The sequence below is a fragment of the Eumetopias jubatus genome, unplaced genomic scaffold (genome assembly GCF_037043125.1).
Source record: "Eumetopias jubatus isolate StellerSeaLion01/CBP00866 unplaced genomic scaffold, mEumJub1_p1.0 scaffold_1, whole genome shotgun sequence".
Classification (NCBI taxonomy): Eukaryota; Metazoa; Chordata; class Mammalia; order Carnivora; family Otariidae; genus Eumetopias; species Eumetopias jubatus.
Window position 1 is genome coordinate 192007445 of NW_028274807.1, and position 24737 is coordinate 192032181.

The window sequence follows — 24737 nt, forward strand, 5'->3', positions numbered from 1 at the left end:
CAATAGTTCAGAAAATGGATAGATATGTGAGAATGTTTAAAAAAGCCAATGCAGCGGGGCGCCTGGGTGGCTCAGTTTGAGGCCTGCACTGGGCTCCACACTGGGCATGGAGCCTACTTAAAAAAAAAAATCCAATTAAAAAATGGGCGGAAGACATGAACAGACATTCTCCAAAGAAGACATACAGACACATGAAAAGATGCTCAACATCACTTATCATCAGGGAAATGCAAACCAAAACCACAATGAGGTATCACCTCACACCTGTCAGAATGACTAAAATAGAAAACACAAGGAATGACAAGTGTTGGTGAGGATGTGGAGAAAGGGGAACCCTCTTACACTGTGGGTGGGAATTCAAACTGGTACAACCACTGTGGAAAACAGTCTGGAGATTCCTTGAACAGTTAAAAATAGAACTACACTATGATCTAGTAATGGCACTACTGGATATTTACCCAGAGAATGCAAAAATACTAATTCCAAGGAATACATGCACCCATATGTTTATAGCAGCATTATCTACAATAGTCAAATTATGGAAACAGCCCAAGTGTCCATTGACTGATGAATGGATAAAGAAGATGTGGCAGATATATACAATATTACTCAGTCATTAAGAAGAATGAAATCTTGCCATTGGCAATGACGTGGATGGAGCTAGAGAGTACCACGCTAAGTGAAATAAGTCAGTCGGAAAAAGACAAACACCATATGATTTCACTCATACGGAATTTAAGAAACAAAACAAATGAACAAAGGAAAAAAGACAAGCCAAAAAAACAGACCCTAAACTATAGAGAACAAACTGATGGTTACCAGAGGGAAGGGGGGGATGGGTTAAACAGGCGATGGGGATCAAGGAGCGCACGTGTCCTGATGAGCACCGGGTGATGTATGGAAGTGTTGAATCACTGCACTGTTCACCTGAAACTCATGTAACACCGTATATTAACTTACTGGAATTAAAATTTAAAAAAATCTTGGGGCACCTGGGTGGCTCAGTCAGTTTAGCGTCCAACTCTTGATTTCGGTTCACATTTCACATCATGATCTCAGGGTCGTGAGATCGAGCCCCGCATCAGGCTCTGTGCTGGGTGTGGAGCCTGCTTAAGATTCTCTCTCCCTCTCCCTCTCCCTCTGCCCCTCCTTCTCTTTCTCTAATTAAAAAAAAGAGAGAGAAAGTAAAAATTTTTTAAAATCTTTTAAAAAAGCAGGATTTAACCACTGGTCATGTCATTTTTGTGTATGACTATAAAAGCTTACCCAAACATATTAATAAAAGTCAGTAAAATTAAAAATATATATATATAAAATAGATGGAGTAAATAAATCTACATGGGCTGGTATGAAATGATTTCCAAGATACAGACATTCCTACATATATGAAGTACTGTGAACAGTGTCGTTACGCACGTTTGAAAAACTTACAGATGTGACTACCTCTGCAGATACACGTACGCTCAGAAGGGCAGTAAGCAGACAACGGCCCACTGCCTGTCTGTGGGAATGAAGGTTCCCTGGCACTCTGCCTAGCCACTTTCTGCGTACTACTGTCTGCTGCTGCTTTGCACAACAGCAGAGCTCGGGAACTGCGACAGAAGTAGTAGGACTCACAAAGTTGGAGAAATATCTGCTATCCGGCCCTTCACAGAAAACATGTCAATCCCTGCCTTAGGAAATGGAAGAAACATGCAAGACAGTGAGAGCTACCCTGGGATGGAAAAAAGATCAAATTTTTGTTACAACCCTTTTTGTACTCTTTAAAGTTGGTTTTTTTTTTTATGATTTTGTTTATTTAGAGAGCGGGAGAGACAGAGAAAGCGAGCATGAGCAGAGGGAGGGGTGGAGGGAGAGGGAGAGGCAGGCTTCCTACTGAGCAGGGAGCTCAACGTGGGGCTCGAGCCCAGGACCCTGGGATCATGACCTGAGCTGAAGGTAGACGTTTAATGACTGAGCCACCCAGGTGCCCCTCTTTAAAGTTTTTTGTACTATGAGACTACATGGCTTTGATAAAAGTAATTTGTAAAAATGATTTAAGATTGCCTTTCATTTTATTTATTTTATTTTTTAAGGTTTTTAAAACTTTTTTTTTCAAGATTTTATTTATTTATTTGAGGGAGACAGAGAGAGAGAGAGCATGAGAGTGGGGAGGGTCAGAGGGAGAAGCAGACTCTCCGCTGGGCAGGGAGCCCGATGCGGACTCCATCCTGGGACTCCGGGATCATGATGTGAGCTGAGGGAAGATGCTTAACTGACTGAGCCACCCAGGCGCCCTTAGGATTTTTACTTATTTATTTGAGAGAGAGAGAGAGAGAGAGAGCAAGCATGAGGGGGAGAGGGAGAAGCAGGCTCCCCACTGAGCAGGGAGCCTGACATGGGGCTGGATCCCAGGACCCCAGGATCATGACCTGAGCCAAAGGCAGACGCTTAACCGACTGAGCCACCCAGGCGCCCCGATTTCCTTTCATTTTAAAAGATCAACATCTTTGCTCTCAACTCAAGAGAATGATGCCCCCCATAAATCTCAGCACTTGACCCAGGTGTGTTCTACCTCCTCCTGGTATCAGAAACCAGCCAGTGAGGCTCACTTGATAAATGACCTCTTGCTTTTCCTCAGAGGCCGGTGACACTGGCAAAGGGTACCCAGGGATGAGCTACATACCTGGTCTTGTTTCCCCCAAATGATCTGCGTTGGGACCTTGATCTTGTCCATGTTCTGATGGAGGGAGTATCTTGACTTCTCACTGACGATTTCCAAAAACACTTTTCAGAAAAGGAAAACAAAGTGAGTGCGTGCCGGGCTGTGCCTGTGGGCACCAGAACTCTACAGAGTTCAGGGACGGTCATGGACTCAGGGCCGCCACTTTCTGTCTTTAGGGGCCCCAGAAAACGATCAAAATCTCAGAAATGTAAAATATAAAAGCCAACCACCCTTAGAGCTTCACTCGTCACAAGCACCAAGCCTAACCACGGCTACTTACGCTTTCTGTAGAAGTTGTTATGAGGAATACGGACGTCAACAAGGCCTTGCAGGATCTACGGAGAAGTGAGCCACGGTTAGAAGGCAAGAGACGGGCTGTTTCCTCAGGCCCCCCCGTGGCTCCGGGACAACGAAGGAAATAAAGTCTGGCAATGTATGGCAGTGTCAAGGTTTTAGGGCCCAGGGCTCCAAATTCCCACCACGGAGTATGCATTGTAATTGGGACTTAGGGTCATCTGACGCTTTTTCCTTTGTAATTAGGAAGGAACCCGAGTAATGCTGGGAAGCCAAAGCATGTAAAAACACCTGACATGGTTCACAGCCACTTTATCTTGAGATATTCTCTGCTTAGCCTAAGATACAATCAAGGCTAGAAATAATATCAAGGAATTGTTTAGTAATATCCAAATGCAGAATAAGGTCTACTAAAAAAAAAAATCAAACTAGTGGGGATGATGGGCCTCTTGAACAATAAAGAGATGAACTATTTAAAAAATTCTGGGATGGGTTCCATAGTTCTTTGTTTATTATTCAGTGTTATCTTTGCTTTCCTTGTGGAGGGCTGGTGAAGGCTGCAGCCAATGTGGGTACGCCAGATCTACTGGACCTGGGATCCTGATCCAGAGACTGGCTGTGGGAAGAAGGAACACAGCCCTCCTCTTCCTCCTGCCACGGGATCCCTGAAGTAGGGTACAGCGTTCACATTAGCACTGGCACGCCTCTCATCTCCCTGGGAGTGGTTTGCGCCCCTCAGATGCACTCTGAGGGCGAAAATGTAGCCAGAACTGCTCTGAACCAACCCTCTGGAGCATGACTAGAATCTGACCATTCTGGAAGTGAAAGCCTAGAGGTGACGCCAATGGCAAGTTGTCCAACACACTGTGCTCGGCATCAGCCCTTTTGTTTCCTCTACTATGATCTTGCACGTGCACATCTATCCATCTTGCATCCTCGACCTCTGCTCTCCCACCCAGCCACCCATCTTGCTTGCATCTCTGACTCGTGTGCATATATCTGTGCATCCACCTACCCTGTACCTACCCATCCATCCATCCATCCTCCAACCCTCCTTCATGCAGACATCCATCCACACTACATCTCTGAATCATACATGCATGTCTACTGATGTATCCCTCTATCCTGCATCCACCAATCCATCCATCTTCCATCCCTGCATTCTCCAGGCAGCCTCATCCAACCAAGTATTCAGCCATTCATCTCTCCTGCATCCCTAACCTACGCATGTACCTGCAACAATTCATGTGCCCATCTACTCTGCACCTACTCACACATCCATTCTCCATCTCTGCATTATCCTCCCTCCCTCTGACCCACCCAATCTATACTGAGGACCTACTTCACGCAAGCACCGTGTTAGTAAAGGCTGCGGATAGAGCAGGCAGTTAAGACAAAATCCTTGGTCTTACTGAGGTTAGAGTGGAAGATGCAGACAAGTTAACAGACAAACATAACATGACACAGAGTGCTCGGGTGCTCCTTGCCTCCCAGGAGGGAAGACTTCTAGAGTTGCCACTTACTCTCTCCCCGTGTTTTCATATCCCTGACGACTCAAAGCATGGAATTTCCTAAAGCACGGTTTGGCCACTCTCTTCTGGGCAGAGAGCATGGCTGGGAGGGGATCAGTGCAACCTCACAACTAAAGAGAGGATTTCAGGGATAGAATGTACCACAGAATCAGATTCTGGGAGCTTCTATACCCCTTAACTGAGTCATGTTCACACCTTCTGCATACAGCCCATTCCCTCAATTTCTAGGAGGACCCACCCCACGGCGAGGCAGGGTCCAGTTCCTACCCTAGGAAGAGATTAGTTGCAGTTATGAGACTTAGCCATGCATTCTCCTCTCTTGGTTTCCACAGTGCCTCCCCAGATTCACGGCTTCATTCAGACCGTGACCAGTAACAGCGTCCTGGCGGACGGCTCTAACTGCACAGCTCCGGGCCAGATGTCCCTCAGCTCCACCTGCATATGCAACCGGCTGCTTGACGTCTGCACCTGGAGGCCTCACAGAACCTGAACATGTCTGAAATGGAGCCCTTCGCTCGTCCCCAAGACCTCTTCTCCCTCTCTCCTTCCCTCACTCAGAAACTGCTGCCTTCGTCCAACTTAAGTACCAGAAGCCACCTGTGAGTCCTCACTGTCCCTCATCCTCCACTGCCAATTTGCCAATAAATCCTGCCCATCCCTCCTCCCAAAGCAGCTCGGATCTCTAGTCTCCACTGCCACTGCCCTCGTCTACACCACTGTCACTGCCAGGCCACAGGAGCACCCCCCTGGTTCTCTGCTTCTGTTTGTGCCCCCCACCCAGTCCTCTTAGGGGAAATGCAGGCTCCTTCTCATAACCTGTAGAGTCCTATGTGATCTAGCCCCGTGGTTCTCCAAGTGGCTCCTGGGAGCTCGTGAGGCCAAACGATTTCCCCCGTAATGCTAAATGTTACTTGCCTGCTTCACTTCCATGCTCTCAGAAGCATTCTGTGTCTCAAAGCCTGCTTGTGGAGGGGCAGCGTCATCACGCTGACAGCTAATGGAATGAGTGCCTGTATGTTCTTGTGTTTTACCTTTCTGAGTTTTACTTTCTGATATGGTAAATATCAATAGGCAGAACCTCCACAAACAAAAGCTCTTTAGGGTTCTTAGCAATTTTTAAGCATGTAAAGCAGTCCTGAAATTTAAAAAGAAAGAAAGAAAGAAGAGAAAAGAAAAGAAGCAAGTCTCTGCTGCAGCCCTTGCCTCCCTCCCCCGCTTTCCCTCTAGATAGATGCCAGGCCTGGGCCCCAGCCTCCTTCCAGTGTCTTGAACTTATCTATGTTTTCCCCACCTCTGCCCACATTATTTCCTCAGAGAGGCTTATCAAAGACTCCCCCGCCTCCCTCCTGTCAATCACTATACCATCTTCATTTCCGCCATAGGACTTATCACCATGCGTACATATTTACTTGTTAACTGTCTGCTTCCCGAACTGGCCTGTGTCTGCCCAGGTACCCTGTCTTCTTTCTTCACCACTGTGTCTAAACACCATGCCTGACCCGTCACAGACCCAGGACAGACAGCCGTTGAATGACTACATAGAGGAGCACAAGAGGGAAGGGGTGCGTGAGGAGGCTGGCTGAACCTTTGGCAGAGGGCAGGCATATTGCTGCTGAAAGCACAATACCTGCTGGGGCACCTTGAAGCGGACATAGGAGCAGAGCTGGAGCATTTCACTCATCTCTTCTGGGGTGGATGGGATCAAGGGGATCTTCTCCATGGTGGCCGAGTTCTGCAGTTCTTTGAGCCGCTGCACAAATTGATTATCAGTTGAGTACTGCAAGCCTGCGGGATTCAAACCAGAACAGCTTGGCAATGTACCTACCTTCTTACCAAGTCTCATTTTATATAGGAAACTTCCAATATCAGCCCAGAGGCTAGGATATTTCAGGTGTTTTTCACCAGATTTCTTTTTCATTGGTACTACCATCCGGGCTCAAAGTCAAAACCCCACTCTGAGAAACAGAAAAAGACTCCTTCAGGATGGTTTAGGGACTGGTTATTCAAACTGTGGTCCATGGACCAGCAGCATTGGAAGCCCATAGGAAATGCAGAATCTCAGTCCCTCTCCTAAGTCTCTTGACTCTGAATCTGCACTTGAACAAGCTGCCGGGGAGGCATGTGTATGAAAGAGTTTAAGAAGCATCAGTCTAGAAGACAACTTGCCTGAGCCCCTTCATATCCGTTATCATTGAGAGGAGAGCTGATAAAATACATGATGGGAAGAGAACATAGGACTGGAGTGACTGACGCCTCCTTCCCTTGGCCTGGAGCCACTTAGTAGTCTCTTTTTTGGGGTCAATACATAACCACAGGGAGAGAGAGAGTAGCTGCCCTCCACACAGCCCCTCTTCCTCCAGGAGAGCATTAGGTGCTCACTGAGACCAGACGCCTTTGAGACTGACCATCATTTCCTATCTCCCTGGAGCAAGACATGAGAGAATTCATTCACATGAGCTGATGTGCACGGGAGGGTAGAAGTAATTTTCACTTCCAACACGGAGCAAAGGTCTAGGTGTTTAACTTAGCTGACGAGCTACGTTTCAGAAGAAAGGCAGTGACATCATACTGTGCTGCAGAAACCCACACTTTATAGATTTCCTATATTCAGCAGTTCCTTTAAAGCTAGCACAAGCATCGTGTGGCTTTTGTGATGTCATGGGGCAGGTTACATGATCTATTTCCTTTTACTTTAAAAATAATCCTAGATTAAATGTCATGTGGTATCCTGGATTGGATCCTGGAACAGAAAAAGGACATTCGTGGAAAAACAAATGAAATCCAAATTCATCCCAGAGTTCAGTTATTAGTGCTGTTACCAGTGTTGGTTTCTTTCTTTCTTTCTTTTTTTTTAAAGATTCTATTTATTTATTCATGAAAGACAGAGAGAGAGAGAGAGAGAGAGAGAGAGAGAGGCAGAGGGAGAAGCTGGCTCCCAAGGAGCAGGGAGCCCGATGCGGGACTCGATCCCAGGACCCTGGGATCATGACCTGAGCCAAAGGCAGACGCTTAACCATCTGAGCCACCCAGGCGCCCACCAGTGTTGGTTTCTTAGCTGTGACAAATTTACTGTGGTAAGGTGAGCCATTAACAATGGGAGAAGCTGGGTGAAGGGTTATGTGGGACTCTCTGTACTACCTCTGCAACATTTCTGTAAATTTAAAATTATTTCAAAGTAAAAAAGCTTATCTTTTCATTTCCACACACAAATCATCTTAATTTTATTTATTTTTAATCACTCAATCAATCAGTTAAGTAAGAGCATGAGTGGGGAGGAGGGGCAAGAGGAGAGGGAGAAAGAGAATCATAAGCAGGCTCCACACTCAGTGCAGAGCCAGAGACCCTGAGATCATGACCCAAGCCGAAATAGAGTCGGATGCTTAACTGACTGAGCCACCCAGCTGCCCCCAAATAATCTCAATTTTAAATTCCCAATTGAAACTTAGGTGTGCAAATGAACATACGTTCAAAAAAGTCAGTTAGATTTGACCTTCCATAAACAATTAAAAATCTAATAACTTCCATTGGAGCTGTTTCTCCGATTCTCAAACTTTATTACCAAAAGACCAAATGAATTCAGACATAGTGCCTGGAAAAAGGAGAAAAGAAAATCCTTTGGGAGTTTCAATTGCAATGTCCTTAACAGACCTGAAAGCGATTTTGGTGACTAAAAGATTTTAAAAGGTCACTTTAGTTAGGTTTCAGTAGAAGGTTTGACTCACGGCAGGTTCTAGCAGATAAAGGAGGTAGTGGGTAAGAGTGACATATAAGAGGTAGCGGACATCAAAGGATTTCCAAAAAACCACAGTTTGGGTTCTAGAGTCAGACAACCTAGGATCCGTTCCTATTGTAGCTCCAGCAGTAACGTAATTTCTTTGTGCCTCAATGTTCCCACCTATAAAATGGGTGTACTATCTCGATCTGGAGAGTAATTACCCATGTAAAAAATCATTGAGATGTATACTTAAAATTTGGGCAATTTACTACATGTAAATCATAATCCAGTCAAGTATGAGAGAGAGAGGGAGCAGGAGAAGGAAAAAGAAAAATTAAGATTTTCTCTCTAACACATTATATATCCTAATTTGAAGACTTATAGAAGAAAATGAATTCTAAAAATCCAACTTCAGGGGTGCCTGGCTTGCTCAGTTAGTGAAGTATGTGACTCTTGATCTTGGGGTTAAGTTTGAGCCCCACATTGGATGTAGAAATTACTTAAAAAAATAAAATCTTTTTTTCCCAATAAAATCCTTAAAAAAAAATCTGACTTCAAATTGTAATTTCTGGGGATGTATTACAGTTCAAGTTGACACGTATACACATAAAAACACAGAAACTAAAGTATGTTGATTTTTTTAAAAAAAGATCTTGTCATGTATCAAGATTTCTGAGTTTTCAGTAAAAAAGGAGAGAGGCATAATAATAGTACTTTCACCTTAGAAGGATATGGCAAGAACTAAATCCATATAAAGACCTTAGCTCGTAAGAGCTCAATAAATGTTGGATGTTAGGGGCGCCTGGGTGGCTTAGTCAGCTGAGCATCTGACTAGGTTTCAGCACAGGTCATGACCTCAGAGTCATGGGACTGGACCCCGCACTGGGCTCCGTGCTGATCTCGGAGTTTGCATGTTCCTCTCCCTAGGCTCCTCCCCCTGCTCACTCTCTCTCTCAAATAAATAAATAAAATCTTAAAAAAAAAAATGCTGGCTCTTAATATTATCATTATATTTCAAAGTATTTATATGCTGTAATGTACTAGGACACACTTAAATTAACCACCTCGAATCCTTTGTGGAACAAGGCTGGCTCTAGATTTTCAGTTAGTATGGTTATGATTACGGTTATTCAATTATTGTTGGTTTGTTATCACTGAAGCCTTGCGTATCTCTAAAGTAGATATTGAAAAAATGATTCTACAAGACAGCGCAGACACTGCCATTTGTTCAAGTCACACACAGGGCTTATTTTAGCCTTGTAACTTACCAGCAGGGCACACAAGACAAAGACTGCAGACATCTGATGGGTAGTAAGCAGCATATACCCCAGCCACGTGGCCACCCATGGAGGTGCCTATGAGGTGGAAGGGTTTTTTGTTCAGCTTGAGGCATTCTACAAACTAGGGAGGGAAATGAGAAGGAGGTTTGGTTATATAGCTGTAGACAATAACAAGACTGATTACACAGCAGAAAACCTCTGAAATCTACTGGATCCATTATCCAGACAAACCCTGTGGCATATAATCCTCTTTACCTGGCATGGTGATTGAAGGGTCATTTATAAGTATAAAACCGACAAGGATTCCCCTAACTCATGAGCCAGCAAACTTTTTTTTTTTTTTACAAAGGTCCCAAGAGAAATATATTTCTTGCTTTGTGGGTCACATGTTCTCTGCTGCAACTACTCAACCCTGCTGTTGTAGCACAAAAGTGGCCAGAGCTAATATGTAAATGAATAAGCATGGTTATATTCCAAGAAAACCTCGCTTACAGAAAGCCAACAATGGCTTGCTGACTCTTACCCTACATTAAAAGCCCTTCCCATCCATCCATTCATTTCATATAATGATTCACCTACCTGTCTATTCAACCATCTAACCATTCATCCAACCGTTCCACCAACCATCCACCCATTTAAAAAAATGTATTTATTGGATATCTATTATGTATAAGGAACTATGGTCAGCTCCTGAGGATACAGCAAAGACCCCAAAAGACAAGGTTCCTGACCTCATCAGAATACACACTTCAAAGGTAAGGGTTAGGCTGGGTACAGACATTAAATAAACAACCTCATCTGGGGAAAATTCATAATGTCAATCTGTAACTTACAGATTACTAAATTCTGAAGTGATTCAAGAGCCCCATGACCTTGAAAGCCCTGCGAGAGAGAGGCTGAGGCTAGATGCTAAAAAAGAACAAAATGCAAAGAGCACCCTCCCCATCCTCCACAACTAGGCAGAGGGGCCATCATTATGTTGTGTCATGTAGGTGGTAAGCAAAAAAAATAGACTCTAGGGAAATGGTCTTGAGAATTCTAAACTCCTTTTTTAAAGAGCTAAAAAAAAAGGTCCGTATCATATTTCTTGAGAAATAACTAAATAAAGTAGGCTTAAAGGAGCACTGTCTGCAATAGGTCCTGGTCCTCCACAGCTGACCAATGATACCACTAGGATGCCATTTTTGTTTGCAAATATTTGCAGACAGAATGCACTGGATACTGGTTACAAGTCAGCATGGAACTGTCTTTCGTGCTCTCCAGACTTGGGCACGTAAGGTGGGTAAGACACAGTCTGAGCAATTTTTGGCGGAGCCTCCTGCTTACCTGGTGTATCCTCTTTACTTGCCCATCTATGGACAGATCATCCAGGGAGGATCGGGTGGTGCCCTCATGTCCTGGCATGTCCACGCAGACCAAGTGCAGGTTCTTTGGAAGGAACTAGGGACACACAGGTGCAGAGAGTCAGGATGTGGTGTGCAGGACATGTCTGCTCACTCTTCTAGGGAGGTCACTCCCACTTACCAAGTGACCTGGACAGCCATCCCTGAGGATGTCTGGGCCTAGGCCACCCAGGGTCTTGTCCTAGTTACATATGATGTGAGTACTGCTAGTAGCCTCCTAGGGAGCAGAGACCCTCAAAGACCAATACAAAGATGGGAGGGGACTCAGGAGATGTGTGGAAAGCGGGGGGGAGGGGGGGATAAAGGTCGGGGTAGCAGGCTTGAGTCTCGCTCTTTCTCGATACCAGTTGGTAAGTACTCTCTCCTTTCCTTTCACCCCCTCCACACTTACTCCAGTCATGCAGCCACTGACTTGGGGAGACTTGGAGCTAGGAAAGAAGACTCTGTTCTCCCAGAACCCTGGGAGGCTCCGGAGCCAACAGGAGCAAAGCTCAGAACCATGTCTGATCACTCTGATTCTGGTTTCAACACCCCCCCCCTTTTTTTTTTGCATTAAGGTCTAATTCCTGGGATGATTATTATCCAAAAACACCTTCCATTTATATTTGTGCCACTTTTAACCAGAAGCTGAGAAACATCAGCTATCAATACACAAAATACCAGTTATACCAAAAATATCTGAGGAGGGTCAGGAAGTGAGAGGTTCGTTATGGCATGAGGATGACTGTCCTTACAGTGGAATTTGGGAATGAGAACAGGAGTGACTATAGGATGTGTGAGCCTTTTCCCCCTGGTGTAGATCCTACTTGGAATCATTCAGGCATGGTTCTGCTTGAGGTGGGAGTCTGGAGCACGTCCCTCCCAAGACCTCTCCCAGGCCCAACCTGCACCACCTGGTCACTCTTACCAAGTAGAGCACGTTGCCACACCCAAGGAAACCAGGACAGAAAGTGAGTGATTTGGAAAACTATCTCAGAAAGCTGTCAGATCAAGACAGTTTCTCTAGGGTGCCTGGGTGGCTCAGTTGGTTAAGCGACTGCCTTCAGCTCAGGTCATGATCCTGCAGTCCCGGGATCGAGTCCCACATTGGGCTCCCTGCTCAGCGGGGAGTCTGCTTCTCCCTTTGACCCTCTTCCGTCTTGTGCTATCTCTCATTCTCTCCCTCTCAAATAAATAAATAAAATCTTTAAAATAAATAAATAAATTAAAAAAAAGAATAAATGATTTTGTTCAACCTGATCTTGACAGTCATGACAAGTTCTTTTTTTTTTTAAGATTTTATTTATTTATTTATTTGAGAGAGAGAGAATGAGAGATAGAGAGCATGAGAGGGAAGAGGGTCAGAGGGAGAAGCAGACTCCCTGCTGAGCAGGGAGCCCGATGTGGAACTCGATCCCGGGACTCCAGGATCATGACCTGAGCCAAAGGCAGTCACTTAACCGACTGAGCCACGCAGGTGCCCCAGTCATGACAAGTTCTGCGAGGAAGCAGAGTGTCAGAAACCTTCCCTAAGAATATTCATATGGTGAATATTCATATATTCATATGGTGAAATGATTTCTAAGGTGCAGGTTTTACAAATAATACTGAACTGAGTAACTTTTGTCTGACAAAAGGATTTGAGTAACACAGCTGACCCTCAAACAACATGGGTTTGAACTGTGCAGGTCCACTTAGAGGTGGATTTTTTCGATACAATGCAGTACATGTATTTTCTCTTCCTTATGATTTTCTTTTTTTTTTTAAAAGATTTTATTTATTTATTTATTTGAGAGACAGAGAGAGAGAGAAACAGCATGAGAGGGGAGAGGGTCAGAGGGAGAAGCGGGCTCTGCGGGACTCGATCCCGGGACTCCAGGATCATGACCTGAGCCAAAGGCAGTCGCTTAACCACTGAGCCACCCAGGCGCCCTTCCTTATGATTTTCTTAATAACATTTTCTTTTCTCTAGCTTATTTTAAGAATACAATCTATAATACATATGACATACAAAATATGTGTTAACTGACCATTTATGTTATTGGTAAGCCTTCCAGTTAACAGATTATTCGTAGTCAAATTTGGGGAGAGCAAAAAAGCTATACGTGAGTTTTTGACTGCATCATGGGTGGGCTCCCTTAATTCCCATGCTGTTCAAGGGTTAACTGTATACTGAATTAGTTTTTTTTGTGGGGGGGTTTTAAAAATAGGTTCCATGCCCAACACGGGGCTTGAACTCACAACCCCTGAGATCTAGAGTTGCATGCTCTACCGACTAAGCCAGCCAGGCGCCCCTCTACTGAATTAGTTTTAAGATGATTTGAACCACAGTTCTGGGTTCCCTTGGCTTTCCATCATTGCTGACGACATCACATGCAAGTGGACACCCTTTTCTTTACTGAGTGCCACCCTATGGAGAGAGAAGAACCTAGAACCGCACCTTGACCACGCTGAGCCACATATCCTTATGTGCAGAGAACCCATGCAGCATGAGGATGGACGGTTTGTGCCCAGGCCTGCCCCGGAAGGAATAACAGAACTGATAGTCTTCGTGGTAAACGTAGTGGACCTGCATACCCAACGTTCTCCGCCAGTACCTGGGGAGGAAAAAATAGAGGCGAGACAAAATCAGCAAGCTCCAGAGAAGTGGCTTTGGGAGGGGCATGTGCCCTGTTCACAGTCCTACTGCATGGGAAGACAAACCCTTCTTCCAGCTCCCCTCCTCCTTCTTCCCAGAGGTCTCTGGAGTCCCCCTGAGCTTCACCCTCAGGGCACACTAAGTGAAACCATTCCAGGAAGCACCTTAAATAAATATTCTGGTATGTACTTTTCTAATACTTCTAACTAGGAGGAGAAAAAAAGAGTAGTTTCTGAAGGAGCATGACATGTCATAGCCTTTTGTTAATCTATATATTTGTATCTCTATTTTTAGCAGTTTGAATGGTGGTGTGATGAAGGAGTAGGCGGTGGGATCTCTCCAGCTGTCTGACTGGCCTTTCTCTGCCTCGCTTGCTTGAGCTGCAGCTGAATTCAAAGTGGCTGGTGGTAAGGATGGGAGGAACTCCAGAAAGGCCAAGACGAAGGCAGTTTCCCCTTGCAGAGAGCTGGCTTGCGTTTCCTGGCGGGCCATATTCACGGACACCTGAAATCTAGGACGACGGGCCATGAATGCCATTCGTGTAGCACCATCCCAAAGTAAGTACCTCACTGCAGAGGGACCCTGACAGGCAGGAAATGCATCCCAAGACTTCAGGTAAAGCAACCTGCTCTCTGTGGAGAGGAAGAACCAGCCTCTCTCATCAAGGCTACAATTGCTGCTGGTGGTGTCACTCCACACAACCACAAATCTCTGAATGGGGAGAAAGGACAACACATGACTGTCTAAAGGGTGCCTGGATTCCTGACGATCTCAGGACGAAATCCTCGGAGACAGCTGTCCAGTGTTGGTGAGTCCAGCGGACTCTTATCTCTGCGAAAAACACAATTTTGTCCTTTTGTAATTCTATTTGAGCAACTGGGAAGTTTAATTCGCTTTCCAGCCAACCAAATTTCTGCTTTTGAGTCTTAACCTTATCTAAGAGTTACTGTGGCTTCAAAGAAGCTATTGATTTTGAACTAGTGGATTTTGATTGAGTGGACTCAATGGTGGGTTTTAATTGTGATGTAGAAGTCATAGTAACAAACATTTGTTTTTATACAGACATTATTTCCACTCTGGTGGATAAGCTCAATTAAGGGCCATATGCCACCTCCCAAACACATATACATATGTATGTATTTAAAAATATATATTAATTACATATATATTCATATATGCTGGTTTCTTCCCCTAGAGATTTTGAGAGTGAGAACTTGACTTTTTTTTAAGACTTTATTTATTGATTTGAGAGAGAGAGGGAGATAGTGAGAGAGAGCACGAGTTGGGGGTGGGGAGGGGCAGAGGGAGAGAGAGAAGCAGGCTCCCCACTGAGCAGGGCTCCTCAAGACCCTGGGATCATGACCTGAGCCACAGGCAGATGCTTAAGCAACTGAGCCACCAGGCACCTGAGAACTTGACTCTTAGGAACTATCTGCATCAGTCTTCTGGCTTTATTCCTCACAACATACGGCAGCTGGTTGAAAGTTCAGCTTCTGTCGGTTACGTAAGACTTGGCAGTGCTGGAGTTTGGCCCGAATTCAATTTCAATATAGAATTACCACCAAACAAATTGAACTCTCTGCATGAAGAATCTCTCTAAGACGAAAGATAATTAATTCAATCAGAGATTCACTCTGGAGTACACTTTGCACCAGAGAGGTAGCCAAGTCCTACAAAAAGCAAATTGCCTAAACGGACCAGTGTTAACCCTTGGTGTAAATAAAGGGAGAAGGGAATGAGGCTATTTATTCATATTTACTTGCATCTGCAAACAAAAAGCATGAGAGCATATACCAGACACTATTAAGATGACTATGTGGAGTGGAGGCGGGGATTCTAGTGAGAAGCAGGTGGAAAGGGAACAGGGGAGGAAGGAGACTTTTACTGCTTTCCTTTTTCAATGAAATGCATTCCCTGTTCAACACAGTAAAAACAACACTGGCTAGCTTAAAAGCTCTTATGATGAAGCAAGCATATTTCAAAATTCTACATCATAGCACTACTAACACGAGCTCATGCATTCATTCATATCCCAGGTCATTCATTTATTGACTATGTGATCTTTTTTAAAAATTAAAGTATAGTTGACATACAATGTTTTATGAGCTTCGGGTATGCAATACAGTGCTTGGGCGATTCTACACATGAGTCAGTGCTCCCCACGTTAAGTGTAGCTGCCATCTGCCAGGATACATCACCAGGTAACAGCATGCTGTTTTTACAGACTCTGGACTATATTCCCTCTGCTCTAATTTTCATCTCCACGACTCATTTATTGTATAACTGGAACCTTGTACATCCCCCCACCCACTTCCCCTTTGGCAACCACCAAGTTTGTTTTCTGCATTTATGATTCTCTTTCTGTTTTTTGTTTGTTCATTTGTCTTGTTTTTTAGATTCCTCACATAAGTCAAGTCACACGGTATTTCTCTGACTGAAATATCACTTAGCATAATACCCTCTAGGTACATCCATGTTGTCACACATGGTAAGATCTTCCTTTTTTATGGCTGAGTGATGGGGTACTCCACTGCATACATTTACACTCCTCCAGGGTCCAGACCCTTCATCCTAGAAGTCTCAGCATTACTAGGTTACAAGAACCTCTGGCAGAAAAGTACTTTAACACTTCTGTTTCTTTCTTTCTTTCTTTCTTTCTTTGTGGTAAAATATGCATCAGAAGATTCACCATTTTAACCACACAATTAAGTGGCATTAAGTACATTCACAATGTTGTACATAACCATCACTACCATCCATTTCTAGAACTTTTTCATCATCCCAAACAGAAATTCTATCACCCTTAAATAATAACCCCCCCATTCCCCTCCTCCCTTCAGCCCCTGATAACCTCTATTCTACTTTCTATCTCTATGAGTCTGCCTATCATAGGCACCTCATATAAACAGATTCATACAACATTGTTCTTTTGTGTCTGGCTTATTCCACATTCCATAATGATGTCAAGGTTCATCCATGTTATAGCAGGTGTCAGAATTTCATTCCTTTTATTTTTATTTATTTATTTTTTTAAAGATTTTATTTATTTATTTGACAGAGAGAGAGACAGTGAGAAAGGGAACACAAGCACAGGGAGTGGGAGAGGGAGAAGCAGGCTCCCTGCTCAGGGAGCCCGACGTGGGGCTCGATCCCAGGACCCAGGGATCCTGACCTGAGCCAAAGGTAGATGCTTAATGACTGAGCCACCCAGGCACCCAGAATTTCATTCCTTTTAAAAACTGAATACCAGGGGTGCCCGGTATTCAGTTTTTATGTCATTAAGCATCTACCTTTGGCTCAGGTCAGGATCCCTGGGTCCTGGGATCGAGCCCCACGTCGGGCTCCCTGCTCCGCGGGAAGCCTGCTTCTCCCTCTCCCACTCCCCCTGCTTGTGTTCCCTCTCTCGCTGTGTCTCTGTCAAATAAATAAATAAAATCTTTAAAAAGAAAAAAACAAATTGAATACCATTCCATTGTATATAGGTGCCACATTTTGTTTACCATTCATCTTTTTTTTTTAAAGATTTTATTTATTTATTTGACACAGAGAGAGCAGAAGAGCACAAGCAGGGGGAGTGGCAGAGGGAGAGGGAGAAGCAGGGCCCTGGGTTCATGACCTGAGCTGAAGGCAGTTGCTTAACCAACACAGCCACCCAGGTGACCTTTCATTCATCTATTAATGAATATTTGGGAAGTTTCATTTTTTTTGGCTATTGTAAGTAATGCTGCTACGAACATCAGTATATAAATGCCGGTTTGAGTTCCTACTTTCAAGTCTTTGGGGTTTATACACAGAAGTAGGATCGTTGGATCATAAGGTAATTCTAAGTGTAACTTTTTTTTTTTTGAGGAACCACTAAATTTGTCCACAGCAGTTGTACTATTTTACATTTCTACCAGCGATGCACAAGGATTTCTCTATATCCTCACCAACACTTGTTATTTTGTTTTTTTTTAAATAGGTACCCTAAAAAATTATGTAATAATAGCCACCCTAATTTGTGTAGTATCTCACTGTGGTTTTGATTTGCATTTCCCTAATGACTAGGCTGTTGAGTATAGCTTTCTTTTTATTGAGATATAATTGATATACCATAAAAGTCACCCTTTTAAATACAATTGAGGATTTTTTTTTTTAAGTATATTCACAAAGTAATGCAACCATCCACTATCTATATCTGGAATATTTTCATCAAAAAGAAACAAGACTGAACTGTATACTTTAAAATAGGTAGAATGGTAAATTTTATGTTACATATGTTTTACCATAATTAAAAAAAGGGGGGAGCGCCTGGGTGGCTCAGTCGTTAAGCATCTGCCTTCGGCTCAGGTCATGATCCCAGGGTCCTGGGATCAAGCCCTGCATCGGGCTTCCTGCTTGGTGGAGAGCCTGCTTCTCCCTTTCCCTCTGCTGCTCCCCCTGCTTGTGTTCTCTCTCTGTCAAATAAACAAATAAAATCCTAAAAAAAAAAAAAGAAGAAGAAATCCACACTGATTAGCACTCACTCTCCATCACCCTCTCCCTATAGATCCTGGCAACCACTAATTTCCTTCATGTCTCTTTGTGTTTACTTTATGGATTTGCTTATTCTGGATATCTCATATAAATGGGGTCACATTTGGTATGTGGCTTTTTGTGTCTGGCTTATTTCACCTAGCATAATGCTTTTCAAGTTAGTCTATGTTATAGGATGTATTAGTACTCCATTCCTTTTTTTTTTTTAATTTTTTAAAGATTTTATTTATTTGAGAGAGAGAGAGACAGCATGAGAGGGGGGAGGGTCAAAGGGAGAAGCAGACTCCCTGCTGAGCAGGGAGCCCGATGCTGGACTCGATCCTGGGACTCCAGGATCGTGACCTGAGCCGAAGGCAGTCGCTTAACCAAATGAGCCACTCAGGTGCCCAATACTCCATTCCTTTTTAAGGCTAAATCATATTCCATCATATGGATACACACACTTGTTTATCCAGTCATCAGTTCATGGACATTTGGATTGTTTTTCCTTTTTAGCTCTTAGGAATAATGCCACTATGAACATTCATGTACAACTTTTTCTGTGGACATGTTTTCAGTTCTCTTCGTGTTCTCAGCTCACCTAGGAGTGAAATTGCTGGATCATACGGTAGCTTTTTTTTAAAAAGGGCATGAATTTTAAGCGTACAGCCTGATGAATTTGTACAAAACGAATGAATCCAGCATCTGCCACCCAGATTAGGATCTAGAAAATGACCAGCATCCCAGGTGCCTATCTTGTGTCTTTCCCCATCACTACCCGCCAAAGGTAACCCCTGCCTCCCTTTACGTCTCCAGGACAGTTCTGCTGTTTCAGAACTTTATCATATGGTAAGTATTTGTTTGTCTCTGACTTCCTTCACTCAATATTACGTTTGTGTTGTAGAACAAGTTCTTTCCTTTCCATTGAATACTATATGAATAGTGGCACAACTACACCTTTATGTATCTATTAGGTATTAACAGACACTGGTGTTTCCAGTTCAGAGGTACTATAAATGAAGCTGCTATGGAACATTCTTTCATACGTCTTTTGATCTCTCTCTTCCCATATATATGTGTGTGTATATATATCCATATATGTGTATATATATACATATATACACACACTACAGAAATACTTCTATTGCGTGAAATGAGGGGGTCATATTGACAAAAAGTTTTCCAAACCAATTTACACTTTATCAACAATACGCCAGATTCTAGTTGCTCCACATCCATAGTGGGTTGAATAGTATTCCCCCAAATTCATGTCTATCTGGAACCTGGAGATATGACCTTATTTGGAAACAGCGTCCAAAAAAACAAAACAAAACAAAACAGCGTCTTTCCAGATATAATCGAGTTGAGTTGAGGTCATACTGGCTTAGGGTTGGCCCTAAATCCAATATGGCCAGTGCCATTATAAAAAAAGGGAAATGTGGACCCAGAAACACACCAAAGGAACACCACCATGTGACATATAGAGGCAGACAGTGAAGCGCCACATCTACATATGAAGGACATATCTGCAACTCAAAGAATGCCCAGGATAGCTCACAGTCACCAGAAGCTAGGGAAGAGCCACTGAACAGATTGTCCCTCAGAGCTGCCAGAAGGAACCGACCTTGCCAAAACCTTGATTTGGTATTTCCAACCTCCAGAACTATGAGAGAATAAATATCTGTTGTTTTAAGTCACCCACATTGTGGTCATTTATCACAGCAGCTCTAGGATATGAATACAACATCCTTTCCCATACTTGGAATTGCTGGTCTGTTTCACGTAAGCCATCCTGGTGGGTGGGAAATGGCCTCTCATTGTGGTTTTCATTTATTAAACGTCCTGTATGGCCAACAAGGTTGACCGCCACTACATATGTTTACTGGTCATTTGGATAACCTCTTGTTGTGAGGTTTTTCTATGTTTTCTTACAAAAGCTTTATTGTTTCATTTAGATCTATAATCCACCTGGATTTGATTTTTGTGCATGGTACAAGGTTGTAGATGAGGCCGTATTCTTTTTTATGGCTGCGTTACAAATTACCAAGCTGAGCAGCTTCAAACAACACTCATTTATTAACTCAAGATTCTGTAGGTCAGGAGTGAGCTTAGCCGAGTTCTCTTCTGAAGGTATCACAAAGCTGAAATCAAGGCACCTGCCGGCTCTGATCTGGAAGCTCTGGGAAGGAATCAACTTCTGAGCTTTTTAGGTTATTAGCAGCATTCAGGTTCTTGGGGTCTAGGACTGAGATCCCTGCTGTCTTGCTGGCTGTCAGGCCACGGGCCATCCGCTCCTAGAGCCCACTAGCATTCCCTCTCACGGGGTCCTCTCTGACTTCAAACTAGGCACAGCACTGAGTCTTTCTCGTCCTTCCAACCCCTCCACCTTTAAGAGCTAATATGACTAGATCAGGCCTCCTGGGGTAATCCTGTCTTCAGGTCCACTGTATGTAACGTAACGACTGTGGGAGTGATTTGTTGCCATACTCACAGGTTCTTGGGATCACAGAGGTAGATCTTTGTGGGAGTGTTTTAGTAATTCTGCCTACCAAACAGGTCATGATGAACTTTTTCCCACATGGATATCTAGTTGACACAGCCCCCTTCCCCCACTGCAAAGCATAATTCAAGGGACTGTATCTATGTACGTCTGTTCCTGGGCTCTCCTGTCCCGTTGGTTTGCCCTTCTTTGTGCCAATTTTATACTGCCTTGATTTACTGCTGCTTTATAATCAGGTTTGACAGCTGGTCATGTAAATCATCTCGCATTGTTCCTCTTCAAAACTGTCTTGCTTAACTGGCTCTTTGCTTTTCTTTATAAATTTAAAAAGCAGTTTATTAAATTCCATTAAAAAAAAACTGGCTGGGGGGGGGCGCCTGGGTGGCTCAGTGGGTTAAGCATCTGCCTTTGGCTCAGGTCATGATCCCAGGGTCCTGGGATCGAGCCCCGCATGGGGCTCCCTGCTCAGCGGGGAGCCTGCTTCTCTCTTTCCCTCTGCCCATCCCCCCCACTTGGGCACGTTCTCTCTCTCTCTCTCTCAAATAAATGAATAAAATCTTTAAAAAAAACAAACCTGCTGGGATTTTAAATGAGTGTACATTGAACTATGTATCATTTTAGGGAAATCTGACATCCCAGTGATAAGAAAGTCTTCCAACTCACAAATATTGTCTGTAACTCCACTACTTTAGGTCTTTCAGAATTTCTCTAACACTTCATAGTTTTCTGTCCAGAGGACTTCCATACTGTTCTTTAGATTTATTCTTAGGTATTCTGTATTTGTTGATACAACAGTAAACAGTATCATTAATTTTTTTCATTTTCTATTTTTTGTCGCTGTCATGTAAGAATATAACTGATTTTTGTTTACTTATCTTGTATTTAGCAATCTTGCCAAAGTCACTTATTAATTCCAAAAAATTTTCTATAGATTCCTTTGGACTTTCTATGAACATAATCATCTGCAAACAATGCTAGTTTTCTTTTTCAATTCTTGTCCATTTTTTTCTCTTATATTTATGATTTCTTACCTTTAGGTCACAACTGAGTTTCTTCAGGGAAAATAAAAATCTTTAAAAACCCCAGTCTCTTTCATCCTGTGAGCTGCCTTTGATGTCACCCACAGTGGCCCCAGCACCTCCAATTGTGGTTCTCTGTTGACTCACAGCAAAGTGTTTGGTGCCTCCTATAGGGGCAACCATGGTCCCCATTCCTGTGGAGAGAGGCTGGCCATGTTCCAGGGACCCTGAGCCTTGGTCTACTGGGGACACCTGTTCCTCTTCCCTCAGAACAGGCTCAGAAGATCCCAGAGAGATGTCCAGGAGAGAGCCTGCTGTGATGATTATAGCACACCCTTCTGGGCATGCGGCGAGCAGCTTGGGGTGTTCGCAATGCCCAGCCCAGCTAGCTCTACTGTCTATTGCTGTTCACACAGCAACCCTGAAAATTAACCTGCCCCACCTAGCTCTGCAGAGTGAACCCAATGGTGATCATTATGGGTAGTTGAGTAAATAAAGGTGTTTAGAGGAATAGCTGTGGTTAAGGGACATAAGTGACTCATCCCAGGACCCTCACTGGGTAAATGTCACTTGCAGTGAGGGACATGAGGGAAACAGGCTGTGCCTTTTGAAGGGGGCGGGAGGAGGAGGAAATCACAGGATTTCCGACAGCCCTCTGCAATGGCATCATGGGTTCTAGTACCATAATCACAACCCCTCAGACCTCAATTCGACCTGGCATGAACCAAAAGGTTTTCTAGGATTTACATTCTCTCCAACCAGCTGGGTTTCTTCTTGGCTTGTGTGCCTGAGTTCATAAAATCAAGAACACTGTGTTTGTCCTCTGGCTACAGCTCTGAGCAGAGTGACAGGCATGAGCAGGCTTTAAGATCACATGCATCTATATGGTCATTTATTTTTTTTAAAGATTTTATTTATTTATAAAGAATAAGAGGGAGAGTGAGCGAGAGTGCACATAGGGAGAGTAAGAGGGAGAAGCAGACTCCCCATTGAGCAGGGAGCCCGACGCGGGGCTGGATCCCAGCATCTTGAGATCATGACCTGAGCCGAAGACAGATGCTCAACCCACTGAGCCACCCAGGCATCCCTATACTGTCATTTAAATAAGGGACTGAATGCTCTGCTCTGTGGGACCTCACAGGGTTTTAGTGGTATTATTTGTTAATAAAAGTGAATTATTTGCTATGTGGCATTATTCACAACAGGCAAAAAGTGGAAACAATACAAATGTCCTTTTAAATACATAGTATGGGGACGCCTGGGTGGCTCAGTCGGTTAAGCGTCTGCCTTTGGCTCAGGTGGTCCTGGGATTGAGCCCCGCATGGGGCTCCCTGCTCGGCGGGGAAGCCTGCTTCTCCCTCTGCCACTCCCCCTGCTCGTGTTCCCGCTCTCGCTCTGTCTCTCTCTGTCAAATAAATAAATACAATCTTTAGAAAAATAAATACATACATACATAGTATGTTGTATAACCACACAATGGACTAGAATTCAGCCATAATAATGAAATACTGACACGCGCTACAGCATGGATGCACCTTGAAAACATGCTAAGTCAAAGAAATCACACATCAAATGCCACGGATTGTATGATCTCATTTATATGAAATGGCCAAAATAGGCAAATCCAAAGAGAAAGAAGATGTAGTTAAAGTTGCCAGGTGATGAAGGGACAGGGAAACCGTGAGTAACTGCAAACGGGTACGGGGGTTCCTTTTGGGAAGATGGAAATGTTTTGGAATTAGATAGTGGGAATGGCTGCACAACACTCGTGTGTGTGCATGTGCGTGTGCGTGTGTGTGTATTTTTTTTAAGTTTTTATTTTTACTTTTTTTTAGTAATCTTTTTTTTAATTTTATTTTATTACGTTGTTAGTCACCATACAATACATCATTAGTTTTTGGTGTAGTGATCCACAATTCATTGTTTTCATTTTTAGTAATCTCTACACTCAACTTGGGGCTTGAACTCACAATCCCGAGATCAAGAGTCACATGTTCTTCTGACTGAGCCAGCCAGGCGCTCCAACACCATGAATATACTAAAACTACTGAAGTACACACTTTAAAACGGTGAATTTTAACTCAATAAAAAGGTGAATTATTTGCTATGAGGTTATTTTTCTTTTCAAAGCTCAAATGTCAAAATTATTCTGACACTCTAGACCCTGAAAGCCTTCTCCTTGACAGCCCAAGGAAGCTGGGGGTAGAAGGGATTACGCAGCATGGAGGTCGGTTTCCGCATGTGGTGGGTGGAATCGGCCTTTATATAATCACACCTCTGTCTGCAGCCATATCCATGGTGACAGGCCCCATCACCGAACTGCATTCTCTGCCTTGACTGGAGTTAAGAAAGATGGCTTTCGTGTGTGGAGAGCCATGGTGCCTCTGCCGAGCCACGAGGGTCCCACGACTCTGGGCTCTCCATGGCAGGGGCCACACGGGGGCCTTAGCCCCCAAGCTCTCCAGCTTCCAGTGCTGCCAGTGACGCAGCCAGAATTTCAGGTGGTCGACGCAGAGGTGGGTCCTGGGTGACCCTCTGAAAGGGTCACCACCGCCACCCCCCTCTAAGAGGGAGCGGGAGAGCGAGGATGAAAAGCTCCCTTCTGTTCAATTAGCTTCTTTTCAAGGAGCAGAGCCTGGCTGGCAGGTGGAAAATTCCACACTCTAATGAAACAAAAGGGAGCCAGAAAGGAGAGCAGATAAAGGGCACGAGCTGAATGCAACCTCTCTGCGTTCTTTCCTCCGTGCAGAGAAGGCGGTTCTAACTGCCAGAGTCCCGGTTAAATCTCAACGTGCTTCCCTTCTCCCTGGGGCACAGAGAGGAACCAGGGCTATTTTGGGATTGCCTTCACCAGGGGACACACCCCGTGGGGCAGGAGGGGTGATTTTATTTGGGAAATGGACCATGGCATGAAGTCACTGAAGCACATCGTGAGAAAGCTAATCTCCTTTCAACTGTTAATCTTCTGATTCCACACATGAGGAAGGCTCTGTTCGGGGCTGCTACCTCTTTCACACCTCTCTGGACTTTGTAACAAAGAGAAAGGAGACACAGAGTCTTTGGTAAGCTAGAATTTAAGAACACCGCTGAATGGCATTGTGCTCATTTTTACTTTTTAGTATTAATTTACTATTTACGGCAAGTACAGCAAACAAATTTTCTGCTTAAGGTAGTAATAT

At 43.9% G+C, this 24737-nt stretch overlaps 1 protein-coding gene across 4 annotated transcripts in view; it reads right to left on the reverse strand.

Moving 5' to 3' along the window:
* The window catches only part of ABHD6 (abhydrolase domain containing 6, acylglycerol lipase), a 49531-nt gene that overhangs the window by 6381 nt on the left and 18413 nt on the right, over positions 1 to 24737 (reverse strand). For all 4 annotated transcript variants that reach the window (XM_028110443.2, XM_028110445.2, XM_028110442.2 and 1 more), the window contains exons 4-9: positions 13348 to 13504; positions 10852 to 10965; positions 9514 to 9646; positions 6158 to 6315; positions 2985 to 3039; positions 2666 to 2766 (exon numbers count right to left, since the gene is read on the reverse strand). In XM_028110443.2, coding sequence (XP_027966244.1) covers positions 2666 to 2766; positions 2985 to 3039; positions 6158 to 6315; positions 9514 to 9646; positions 10852 to 10965; positions 13348 to 13504 — 718 coding nt within the window. The remainder of the gene's footprint in view (positions 1 to 2665; positions 2767 to 2984; positions 3040 to 6157; positions 6316 to 9513; positions 9647 to 10851; positions 10966 to 13347; positions 13505 to 24737) is intronic.